General features: G+C 42.9%; 1 protein-coding gene across 3 annotated transcripts in view; it reads right to left on the bottom strand.

The window, feature by feature from the left end:
• Nucleotides 1-570: 570 nt before the first annotated feature.
• Nucleotides 571-13068, bottom strand: part of ACVR2A (activin A receptor type 2A) — an 853417-nt gene continuing 840919 nt past the window's right edge. For all 3 annotated transcript variants that reach the window (XM_069616514.1, XM_069616513.1, XM_069616515.1), the window contains one exon: nt 571-4250. In XM_069616514.1, the coding sequence (XP_069472615.1) occupies nt 4056-4250 (195 nt within the window). In that variant the 3' untranslated portion in view covers nt 571-4055. The remainder of the gene's footprint in view (nt 4251-13068) is intronic.

Below are 13068 nucleotides of genomic sequence, written 5' to 3' on the forward strand. Positions count from 1 at the left end.
GCCAAACCCCAGTCAGGGGCAGTACCGTTCCATGCTAACCCTATCACACGCAGCAGGGTAATTACCTATCCACCAGACCAAGCACAGCGTCCCTCTTACACTACTGCAGTAACATCTGTTGTCTCCAAGAATGCAACATTTTAAAGTCAAGTAAGGAGGATAACCTAAATGAATAGCTTTAAATTAAACAATTTTCTTACAATCAACTAGGTAGATAATACAAATCGTCGTCGGTTATTTGTAGCAGTTAGCTTCTAAGATGCTCCCATAATTTTTATGAAGTACTACTGTTCTTCTCAATTGTTAACATTTTCGTTCATATATTCAAATATTCAAAGCTGTTGGAAGAAATCCACAGCGCACAGGAAAGTATGTAAAATGATAAGTCATCAGAGCAAGTATGCAGTATAGAGGACAAACACTACGAAATGGATTATGCTTAGGCATCTCTATTCTTACATATGCATCCAGAATAACCATTGTCCAGCCCACAGGAGTAGATCAATTCTATTGTGCTGTATAATGTGCTGTAGTTTGCAAACCAACAAAGAAAATATAGAAGCACACAAGTTTAAGTTTATGTATATTTATTTACCTTTTTTGGTGGGGATAGCATACACTTTTATTTGTACAATATTTAATCACTTTTATCGAGGGTGTTTCTGTAGATACTTGCAGAAAAATAGCAAGTACTTATTACAGTTGTACAACAACCTGTGCCCTAAACATTGACGGAAATACAGAGTAAAGCTAAAATAATTGCTTACCAATATTGAGAGGTAACGGATAGTATATGGATTGAGACTGCATAAAAATGTACTGCTGGTTGAATATCTGAGGTAAAAGATGTTCAAAGATACTTGCATCATTTTGCCCATAAACCATGAATAAATACGGCATGTGTATGCAAAATGTTTTGAATAAAAGTTATGCATAAAAAGTTTTAAACAACTCTGAAAACCTTGGTAGCTGGACAAACATGTGCTCCTACTACAACCAACAGTTTTTCTGTAATTACGATCAAAGACTTCTGTGATCAAATACTGATTACTTATAGAGGATACATTCAGGACGTGTCCAGGGGAATTGGATTTAACAAAAGTACAACAAATGCCTAATTTCTGGTGATGCATTACAGGGTATATCAAACCTGATGTATATTATGACTACATCTGCAAGTAGTTATTTAATGAAAAAGGAAACCAGATGGATGATGTGTATAACTGAGGAGTGACTGTATGCCAAGCCAGAAAATGGCTAAATCATTTAAATGACCCCATTCATAAGTGGGAAAACGGTACAGTATTAAGTACACAACTAATTTATATAGTTACCATTATAGGAAGCAATGTCAAAACACCCAAAACCTCTGGGCTCTTATTAATTTGTTTCATTCATGGTTTTAGATCTAACCCTGGATACAAATATCCACTGGTTTTGTCCACCTCTGTACATCCAAGCTACACAAAAGGTTCAGTAAAATACACTGCAATATAAAGTATTTTTCTATATACATGGCAGACAAGATCATGTTAACTTTGCTAGATACAGATGTCTGTTAATGATGCATATCATAACTGGCATGCTGCCTTTAAAAACAATGTCATCACTAAAATCTGAAAACAGTACAATACTCAATTGTAGGGCATTACGAAGAAACAGCAACAAGGTTCTCCATTACCACTGTTTAAAACTTTATTTGGTTTCAGTGTAAAAAACTGTTTGGATAACCTTACCATTTGTTGATGGGAACAACAATTTGCCAACAAAACCCACCAAAGCAGAATGCAGACGGTGCAATGCAAAATTACTCAGTACCATGGCGTTGCAAGAAAAACAAAAAACATATTTCCCATGTTTTCATTTTAGAGATAAAAGTGCTGCGTTTGAGTAAGATCTAGATTAATTTGTGTGCATTTTTCAGGCATCTGACTAAAATTCATTGACAAGTTTCAACAATGATCTGAGGCGAGTCATGTGCTTTTTAATAGTATTATTAAGGTATTATGTTTGCCCTCAACAAATCGATATCCGACCTCTAAATAACCAGTGCAGGGCCCACACACATTAGACCCTGCCTTCCTAAAATTCTGATGCAAATCATTGTGTCAAGGGATTCAACACCTCGGTACAACAAAGTCAATTCCAAGAAAAACCTAAAACACCAGCAAAAGTTAAAAAAATGTACAAACCAAAATTAAGCAAATTGCACCCAACAGTACCAGTAACTCATTAAAAGGGGCAGAAATATAGCTACAGTGAAACCAGAAGAAAATGACAAGAAGCTGCGCTAGTTGGTATGTTATATTTAAAATTAGCTATTACCCTTCTTTCCATCCCTGCTCAAGTGTTATTTGTGTATTATGATGTACATTGTTCCCAGAGAATGAGTGCATAAGGTTTGCAAAATGTAGTGTACTGTGATTTATAAATAATTATAATATAATACATTCACAGTGAGCTCCTGATTGCGACATTAAAAGCTTCATAAAAAAAGTAATGCATGAGAAATTACAGGACAAATATATACTATAATACTGCCTATTGGTGTTTCTGCACCGTCGAGCAAATTAGAAAAATCTATGTACTTTAATTTGGCCTTTCTAAATTAAAATCATCCAGTTTAGTGTTATATTTCTCATGAAAAAAAAAACTTTGGCACCTAGAGCTACTGTTAATTGAATTTCCATTCTTTATATGGTAAGGCTTTATGTGCCTGAAGTTATGGATGAGCATGTGAGCAGTTAAATCATTAAAATCGTTGCTTTAAAGCTGACTGATTGAGCTATAAGTGTATAGTAGATAGTGATTTGGGATATTTTTAACAAACATTTTAAATCTGGATAAAACATTTCTTTTGAAGAAAAGTTGTATATAAATGTTAAATTGACAATATGGCATCAAGCTACTACTTGGTAAAGGTGCACGTCTCAAAGCAGAGAATGAGAAGTCTGGGTAATGAAGATTCCTGAGGTGATCCTGAAACAGTGATACAGAACAAACTGCATCCTGCTTAGTGAAACTTAACATACACTAGGCAGAACCTTTTACATACATAAATAGGAATTTCTTTTTCAATTGAATCAGCAAGAACAGAGTTCCAGTGTCACAGCTCACGTAGAAAGAAATAAAAAAAAAAGTCATGCTAAAATGTTCAAATATTCCTCGGACACAGCAAACCTAAATTGTACTTCAATATATGCAATATTTGGAAATTAGAGGTAAGATGCAGTTTTAACTGAATGGCGGAAAAAAATAAAAGTTTTCATATTATGTACAGCACATTTTCTTTATACAAGTTATTACGAGTAAAGGGTAATATGTTGCTAACTGAATGGCCATTAACTTTTGCCATTTCGCATAGCTTACCCTTTTTTAAATAACATTGAATTTGTAACATACCATTACAAAACATGGATCATTTTAATAATCAAATTCTCTTAGTGTTATCTCATAATTTAGCAAACGTGGAACTGAGGTATACCTTGTTGAGGGAGGTTAAAGTAATGCTTGGAAGCCTCTTTGCTATATCCCACTTTGATTACTTTTTTATGTACATATAACAGCAGCACACTAAACATTCACAAGCTGTGTCATATTGGCATTACAATAGTCAATTATAGAAACACAACAGCAAATGCAATAAAAACGAGTTACCCTTTTTTTAAATCTCAAATGAAATGTTCCGATTTAAAAAAAATAGCAGTAGTTCATTTCAGGAAATAAGTCTTTCGGACATAGTACGAAACTGATGTCAACTTCTAAACACATGATTCCAGGTGTCGGTCAATTTTTCTTCATTTCCACTTTGCTTTCCTCATTTTATACTTGCCACTGCTCCTTTAGTCGCAAGTCCTTCTAGCAAATGCATGGAATGAAACAAGTCCCCTGGATTCATGTTGGAAATACCAAAGTCTCCAAAGTGCTGTTCCAAAACTTTCCATTCCATTCTTCTTTTCAAATGAAAAGTCAACATGGTCAACCGTCAGCGGTCCGGTAGCTCAGCAGCCCCTTATACAAGTCATTTTGGTCAGTTTACATGACCACTTCCCCTATCATAGACTAGACTCTTTGGGGGGATAGTCCACATTCGTCACCATCGTGACCACTGTCACAATGTCCTCTGTTGTTATAATGTTTGTAAGTCTTTGCATCTGAATAATCCGTTCTTCTACACAGCCGGCTGATAATCTGGCTTCTGCCTCATGATCCCAACATTCTTCTATTGTTTCACAGAGCATTGCCATTCCCTAAAAGATACAATCAGATAATGTGTTATTTAGCATGCGCTATATTGCAATATAGTAAAGTGTTTCAACAACATTTAATTTGCAAAATAATTGATAAACATGTATGTCTTGGACTACAGAAAGATACTGCTCCCACACGTTAGATGGAACCACTTGTGGAAATAGGAACATTTTTTAGCAGGACCCCCAACACAAATTGTATTGATAAAAACAAAGTATAGATTAAGTATTGTGCAGAAGGTCGTTTTTTTAAACTTCGAAAACACTGGTCTTGTGTCCCATACAAAGACCTGCGTTTATCCCTTCCTGACCATTCATGCCAAATGGGTTCTCCTACCCCGCCCCTTACCCTATCAAATAATGCAAACAAAGTCTACCAACCTTTCATGGCTCAAAAATAAGATCTGGTATAATGAAAGCGTTGCAATATCCCCATCTCCCATTGTTAGGCAGAGTTTGTATGTTATGTTACGTTAATGTCTTAAGCGCGCTGTCACCCGAGGGCATCATGGCGCTAGGGAGGGATGCCAAGTTCAAACCAGAAGTCAAGGTCAGCAGAGGTACATGCCTAGAAGAGTGCAGTTTTAAGTGCTTTTCTGAAAGCCAAATAATTGGGTAGCTTCCTAATCGGGGGGTGGGGGTAACCCGTTCCATAGGTTGGCTGCGGCTATAGAGAAGGCACGGCCAACTATCCTTGTGCGACGGAACCTGGTTACAATAAGGAGACCCTCTGCAGTACCCTCTGGGAACACTACACACAACTATGACTACACTCTGCATGAGGCTGGATACAGTGAGTTTGCCCCCAGATGCCCCATGTACCATTTTAAACACTGTAAAAGTGTTTAAAATAGCAATCCAGCGCGCTCGAGTCCCCTCCTCCTTCCCCCCCTCCTTCCCCAGCGCAATCCCACCTCCCAACCCTCCCCCGGGCATCCCGATTGGTCTCCTGGCCACATCTCATGAACCCTCCCAGGGCAGCCCTCTGCCCGGCAGCCCCTGTGGCTAAGGGCCCCAAGGCCAAGGGCGGCTCCGACATCGGCGGCTCCAAGATGTGTCTGCAGGTGTCCGCAGGGGACGCCAATGAAGCCAGCCGCTAACAGACACCAACAAAAACAGTGTGGCATGGGTGGGGAGTAGAGCAATTACTCTACTCTAGAAAACCACTGCCACTCTATCTTACCTCCCAATAACAGAGTGCCATAATATTAGCATGTCCACACTTAGATAGAATTGTGAACATTAGCCTGCGTCGCATCTAGATGGAATTGTGAATATTGGCATGTCCACGCTTAGATAGAATTGTGAACATTAGACTGCGTCGCATCCAGATAGGATTTTGATTGAAGGATAGCATGCCCGTGCCTAGATGAAACCTGAATGTTTGCATGTGCCACACTTAGAACTGTGAACACCAGCCTGTGCCGCTTCTAGATAGGATTGTGAAGGCCAACAAGTGCCACACTTAGACAAAACTGTGAATATTAGCATGCTTAAGGTCAGGTAACCCACTAACCAATATAACGTCAAACTCTGCATACTTATCGCAGTCAAAGACTCACACAACCATCTCTCGCACCACAAGCCGCACGCACTTCACAGCACTGCAACAACACATAAGCCGGAGCAACAGCACACGCGGACTGACACCGATCCAATACCCGCACCAAAGCTCAGCACCCGGTGTATACCGAGTTGAAGCTGCCAACAGAACACCACTCCTCTCACTATCCTACTCCCTCTTCCCCTTACTAACCCATCCCACCTTATCGTTTACAGATTCGCCAGAGCGCCTGGGGATCAATTCCGTTGTAGTACACAGTTTTAGTAGCGGGGCTGAGCAGCCAGGCTTGTCTCAAAGGGTTAATGTGAGCAGTAATGACGTTACACAGGGGTCTACAATCACAGGTGTTCAAATAAACTCTTACACTCAAGGTTTCTTTGATAAATACTTATTAATGTATCTGTCAGTTATAAAACATTCATAAGGAGGCAATTATATAACACACAAATATACTTCAATACTATTTCAGAATACTTTTCAAGAGGAGTAAAAGGCAAAGATTATTAGACCATGAAAGGTTCCAATTATTCTTAGACAGTGCAAATACTTGGAGTTTACCAGAAGAGTCAATTCAATTCAATAGGCTAGGCCAAAGTCAATGGGCTAAAGTCTTGGATAGGATAAAGCGGTTCTGGTAAGTAAACGGTAAAGTCTCTGCACAAGTTCTCAGAAGTAGTTTGTAAAAAGAAGAATCATATGTTGGGTCACAAGCTGATTAGGCCTGCGAGTTGCAAAAGTTTCAAGCACTTTCACTGCGAGAGGTAAGTACTCTCAGTCTCGTTTCACAGTACCTTACAATGAAGAAAAAGATGCAGCTGATGACTTCTGTTCCTGGCAGTTCCTGCAGATCTCGCGGTTCCTGTGCCTCAGTCGTGGGGACAAGAGGGAGGACGTCGGGGGGAACTCCTGCACTGCACTCAGACTGGTCAAAAAGCTTGCAACTGGAAAACTTCAATTCCGGTGGCTGTAAGTAATGCACACAAGCTGGTGTCCCTTTCCTTGGTCCTACGGTTTCCTGCAGCAACTCTGAGGAAATTCAACCAGCTCCGAGATGGGTATCCAGGTGGCTTACTTTGGAGTGGATTGGTCCTACCAACTCAAAAGGGAGAAGTCGTCCTTTGCAAGGCTTCTCTGTCGATGCAAACTTGGTGATTCGGATCTGCAGCAGGGCTTCACTGGGCAAACCAATGGTCCAGGAGTTGAAGTAGCCGTCCTCTTCAAGCTCTTCTTCGGTTCCTTCGTTCCAGTGGTCGACTCTGCCTTCCAAGCCAAGAGACTCGCCTTTTATTCAGTTCTCTCCCATTCATTCCAGCCTCGCTGTCACTCACCCAGCAGGGTGGCTGTCCTTGCCGGACAATCAGCCAGCCAATTACCACAGAGTGCATTTGGGTCTCCTAGGAGACTAAGCACAGGGAGTTTCGGGCACCTCCCTTACTTCCTGCCCAACCCAGACACTCAGGCGCCAGAGGCGGGTTTCCCTCCTGAAACCCACCAAAGAGACCAAACCTGTTTTGGCGCGCCGAGAAAAAATTCTAGAAGGACATTTCCACAAAGAAATGGCGAAAAAATAAGACTGGGACCTGTTTTAACAAAGGGGGCTCAGACGCCATCTTGAAAAACATGGCTCCTGCGATTTAACGTTACCAGAGCTACGAATAGTTCGCGTTCGGGAAAAATCATGGTAGGTCATTGTAAAACCACTGCCACCAGCCATTCTGAGAGGAAAGGGTAGCATTTGACTGCTACATGAGTATCTAGACACAGGGGATAGTAAGTAACCCTTCGAGCACTCTACTGTAAGATAGGGTGTGCTGGCTCTAGGAATGTAAAAGACGAGTAAAGTCAATTTCACTTTACTTACTCTGGGAAACAGTAGTTTATCCCAAAGTAGGTAGGTAAACCTTGGGAAAGCCTGAAAGGCTTCCCTGTGTCACTGCACTGAGGGTGCTGTGTGACACAATTTAACAAGATGATGCCTATGGAGTTGGTTAGACTCCATAACCAGAGAAAACACACAGGTAAAACACATCAAAATACATGAGAGAGTGGGAATAAGGGTCACATTCTCTCCAGGTAAAACATCAAGTCCTCAAAATCCAGCAAAGTTGCTGGGGGTCTCCAAGGTGAAGGGAATTAGCACATTTTTTAGATGTCTCCCTGACACCCATTAGTCCTAAAGAACTCTGCTCTCACACTATTTTTTTCTAATGAAAGAAAACCTCTTGAAATGATAAAACCACATAAATTGAACCCAGAACCCGTCAGTGAACGCCATAGTTAGCAAGTAAAGTAGGGGTTGGGATTCCCAAGATTCAGCCAGGGAGGAACTGAGTAAGAGAACAGTCAAGGTGTGGCAAGTGGAGGGAGGGTTGTGGGGGAGAGGGGAGGTAGAACACCTCGAACAGCTAGCAGAGGAGGGAAGTGGAACACCCAGAACCAGCTGAGCAGAGTGGCAAGGGACACTGTTGAACCACCCAACTCACTGCATTCCGAGGCCCAACAGAAGCATCATCTCGACAGACTCCCCTGCTAAATCAACTATTGGGACCAATTGGCTCGAGGTCAAACTCCCAGAGAGCCCCATACTGAAGCCGACTCGCCACTGGAACGCAACTGAAAGTCTAGACATTGGCTCGACTTCAGGAAAGTGACAAAAGCACCCAAGACAATAAATAAAGGTATTTGCATTGTTCTTGTTAGCCTGGTACCCATTAAAGGGCCGTATTGACTTTGAAGACTTAACAGTGCCCTCTCTTAAGACATTTCCACATACTCTTCATATTTTCTGCTCATATCAATTGAGTGCACCAATCTTCACCCAGAGTGCCCCTTTTGCTCTCCAAGTCTGCATTCTGTGTTTCCTTTGCCTAGGAAGGTATTTAGAGTTTTAAATTGTGTGCATTGTTAGTTAAAGTTGTTTGTGTTGCAACTGTATAAGCCCCCACCCATCCTGAAGCGTATAGCCTGCCCTCAGCCCACATTCCCCAACAAGACAAAGTATACCAGTCAGGCTCCATCTGTTTCACCTTTATGGTCCGAATCACAGCTGGGTTGATAGTGTGGGGGCTGAGTAGGTGTTTTAGACACTACCCATCCCTGAACTCTTGCATAGCAGTAGTCATTTCATCACAGGTGGGCAGAAGTGGGATCTGATACAGACAGTGCCTACAGCTTAGTCAAGCAAAATAAAAGTATGCATTCAGTGTTCAAAGCACTGACATGTATTTTTTTATTTTTGAACAATGGAACTGAACACAGGCTCATTGAGTGGCCTGAAGTCCAGTAACTGTCCCACCCCGCTCCGCCTTTGCAGTAAGGTAAGTAAATCCAAAATGCTTAAGGGTCACCAAGCTTTTGGGAAGATATGGTGGCAGAGGAGACCCAGGGGGCCAGTAGTGATCTGGTGCCCCCAAATCGGGTACCCATTTTAGTATGGCGATATGGAAGTGGATGGAGATGATATAGATAGTTGTTCCCTCCATACCTCCAAAAGGGCAAATAGAGTGGTTTCCAACAAATCCTGGGGTTTAACTTGGGGATCAGTTAGACACCAAGGCCCTCATTACAACCACGGCGTTAACCAATGGCGCTATTAGCACCATGGTTAACGCTGGTAACTTACCGATTCCGCCATGGTGAAATTGGGAATTACCACCCCATTCCAAGGTTGGCAGGGCGGTAATTCCCCATTTACCATTGGCCCTGCCCCATTCCCATTTTTGCCCCATAGGGCTCAATGGGAAAGGGGAAGGCGGTAATTACGGTACCGAAATTTGCGGTACCATAATTACCTTCAAGGTCCCTTTGCGGGTCCCTACCTTAACGGTTGGTCGGGAGCCGCAAAGGGACCTCGTAGTAAGGCGTTAACGGCGCCGCAACCTTTTACGGCGCCGTTAACCCCTTAATGCCTGGGTCGCAAGTCTCAGCCAGGTCCGTGTGAGGCATCTCTGAGTCTGTCTCGACTGCAACAAAGCTACTTCTAAAGGAAAGGAGGGTGGCCCTAGAAGAACAGAAATAGAAGGATTGGGTAATACTGTATTTGTGCACACAGAGCTTCCGGAGAAAAGTGTGAGACACAATCTTCTGAGGTGGACAGAAGTATTTGGGGAATGCCTAGTCGCCAAGGACTTCATCCAGCCATATAAGGTGGGAAAAGACATCTTGGATTGGTTCGAAGCACTGATGTTAGCCTTCCAGTTCCAGGAGAAAGAGAAATTATAAGTTACTCACCGTAGTGACTAACGTACTCTAAGTCCTAGTCCCCTTTCCTCTATACTGCATGGGCGTTCCTTCCAAGGGATGGGAGACAGAACCTTTTTCACCAGAAAAAACCTACTTCCCATTTAAATTCAGAGGGGTGCGGCCCTGAAGCATGCGCTGCCCTGACTCCGCCCTCCGGTGCCACACCTCAGTCCCCATTGACGCGTCAACAATAGATTTAACATTGCCTAGTGACACCAGTATTATAAGGGCGGAGGATGGTGGGACATATGGAGGAAAGGAGACGTTAGTCACTACAGTGAGTAACTTATAATTACTCTTACGTCCCGTCCCCTTTCCTCCATACTGCATGGGCGATTACAACTGAATGCAACCCCAGGGTGGAGAGGAGACCCTCCTTAAGAAAATAGGTTCTTGAGAACCGCCTGTCCGAAAGCCGCATCAGATCTAGAGGCGGCATCCAAACAGTAATGCTTGCAAAAAGCTGAGGGTGTGTCCCAAGTGGCCGCCCTGCTTATGACTTGCCAAAGGACATGGCGCTGGAATGCGATGGACGTTGCCTTGGCCCTGACTGCGTGGGCGTGCATGTTGGCCGGAAGCGGCTTGTACTGGCCCTCGTATGCCTCTTTGATGGCCAAGACCATGCAGCGGGATATGGAGGCCTTGGAGGCCTGCTGGCCTGGTCTTGCACCTCTGAACGTGACAAACAGGGCGTCTTATTTGCGGAAGCCCTTGGTCCTGTCAAGGTAGAATTTCAGGGCACGCCTGACATGTTTGTTTATTATTTATAATGCGCGATCATACCCTCGGGTAACAGGGCGCAGCGGTTACATGTATATGCGAAGATTGGTTACAACAAAGAAGTTATTTACATACAGGTATTAAATACAAAAATATACAGGTTAAGTCCTATTACTGGAAATTACAAAAAAATATATACAGTAATTCCTGTTACAGACAGGTAGAACAATGGTGAGAATATAACTGGTGCATGGCAACTAGCTGATGTCGGCGGTGTTAGCATGTATGGGTGATAGTGGCTGAATGTGTAGGGAGTGCAGTGGGGTAAGGGGAGGTAGTCCTCACAGTGGGAGCTAGCTACTTTTAGCATTGGTTTTCAGCCACAGGATGGTGTTTGGTCCTGAAGTTTTGGTAGGGAAGGTCAGTTCTCAAAGTGGGAGGTAGGGAGTTCCATAATTTAGAAGCTTTCACTGAAAAGCTGTTGCCACCTATTGTGGATCGATTGAAATTGGAAATAGAGAGGCAATCTTTGTAGGCTATTCTGGAGGATCTCAGGGAGGTCTGTCTGTGGAATCTGTCGGCTACGTAGATATGTGCAGCGTTGTTAAGAGATTTGTGCGTGAGTGACAAAGTTTTTAAGAGAATGCTGTCGTTAGTTGGGAGCCAGTTATTTTGTCTGCTACTCTCAGAGATGTGATCTCTTCTGGAGATACCTAATGCCGCTCTAAGGGCGTTATTTTGTAAGGTTTGGATTTTTCTGGTGATGGCTTTGGTGGACCCTAAATAGAGGGCATTACAGTAGTCCAGGCGAGACAGGATGAGGGCTCTAGCCAAGATTGTGCCGCTATGGTCAGATAGAAAAGGTTTAGCTGTGCGGATCAATTTGCACGTAGAGGATGCTAAGGAATTGACCTGTATGGTAAATGAGAGTTTTGAGTCTAATTAAAAGCCAAGCGTTTTTACCTCATGTCCTACATTGATGCTGTTACCATCAATTATAAATGAAGAGTAATTGGGACCTCGTTTTTTTAGGTTAGTGGTGGTGCCCAGAATGATGAGTTTTGTTTTGTCATCATTCAGGCATAGTCAGTGTGTGGCCATCCATGCCTGGATGATGATATACACTCTGTTCACCAAGGCCAAATCCATTTCATAATCCCCAGAAAGCGGGAAGAGGATCTGGGTGTCATCTGAATAGTTAGTGTAGGTGACACCGAGATTATCCAGATCGAAAAGGGGCTTGGTGAAGATGATGTATAATGTGGGCGAGACACAGGAACCCTGTGGCACACCACAGGTGATTGGTATGGGGTCTGCCGCTACTGTGGGAGAGAAGACCCTCATGGTTCTGCCATTTAGGAAGGATCTGATCCAGAAAGTGGCTTCTTCAAAAAAGTGAGCAGCTGTGTTAAAGTGGTTGCAGAGAATATTGTGGTCGACCAGGTCGAATGCAGCCGAGAGGTCTAGGAGGAGGAGTAAGGCGGCTTTGCCATTGTCTCTGATCTCATCGATTTGGGACTTGAGGTCGATGAGTGCTGTCTCGGTTCCGTGTTGTGGACGGAAGCCTGATTGTCTAGCTCCTAGTAAATGGTGTTCTTCCAAGTATTTCTGGATTTGTACGTAGGCAACCTTATCCAAGATTTTTGGAGAAAAGGTACAGTCGTGATAGGCTTGTAATTAGTCGGTGTGGTAGGGTCAAGGGTAGGTTTTTTTAAGAGTGGAAGTACCCAAGATTGTTTAAGATTAGTGGGGATAGTACCGGTGGAAAAGGACGCGTTAATAAGTTTCGTAATGAATGGAGCGAGGTCTCGAGCAGCATCCTTGATAAGCTGCGCAGGACACAGATCGCCCTGACGATTAGGCGGTTTCAGAGACAGAATGATTCTTTCCACTTCAAGGGTTGAAACTTTGGTGAAGTTAAAACAGGTGGAATCATTGGTAGTAGTACTCTCGGTTGTGTTCGATGGGAGAGGGTTGTTTAAGGAGGCTCTTTTACTAGCAATTTTATTTTGTAGGGTAGACATTTTGTTAGCTAGTGTGTTTTGGATCTCTGAGCGCCATTTTTTATCTTTCATGCAGGCGTCGGGTGATGCTATGGGGGTCTCTAATTCTTTTAGGATAGTGAAAATCTCCTTCGTATTGGATTTGGCTTGGGAGGTGCGCGTGTCGAAAGAAGTTGGTTTTGCTAGACAAATTTCTCTTTTACAAGGCTGAAAGTTTAGAAAGTTTGTATTAGTTAGCTGCTGACGGTAGTTTTTTCCAGGCGGCCTCGCAATTTCTTTTTTGCTGTCT

This window comes from Ambystoma mexicanum, chromosome 9, assembly GCF_040938575.1.
Source record: "Ambystoma mexicanum isolate Mex_15411 chromosome 9, UKY_AmexF1_1, whole genome shotgun sequence".
Lineage (NCBI taxonomy): Eukaryota > Metazoa > Chordata > Amphibia > Caudata > Ambystomatidae > Ambystoma > Ambystoma mexicanum.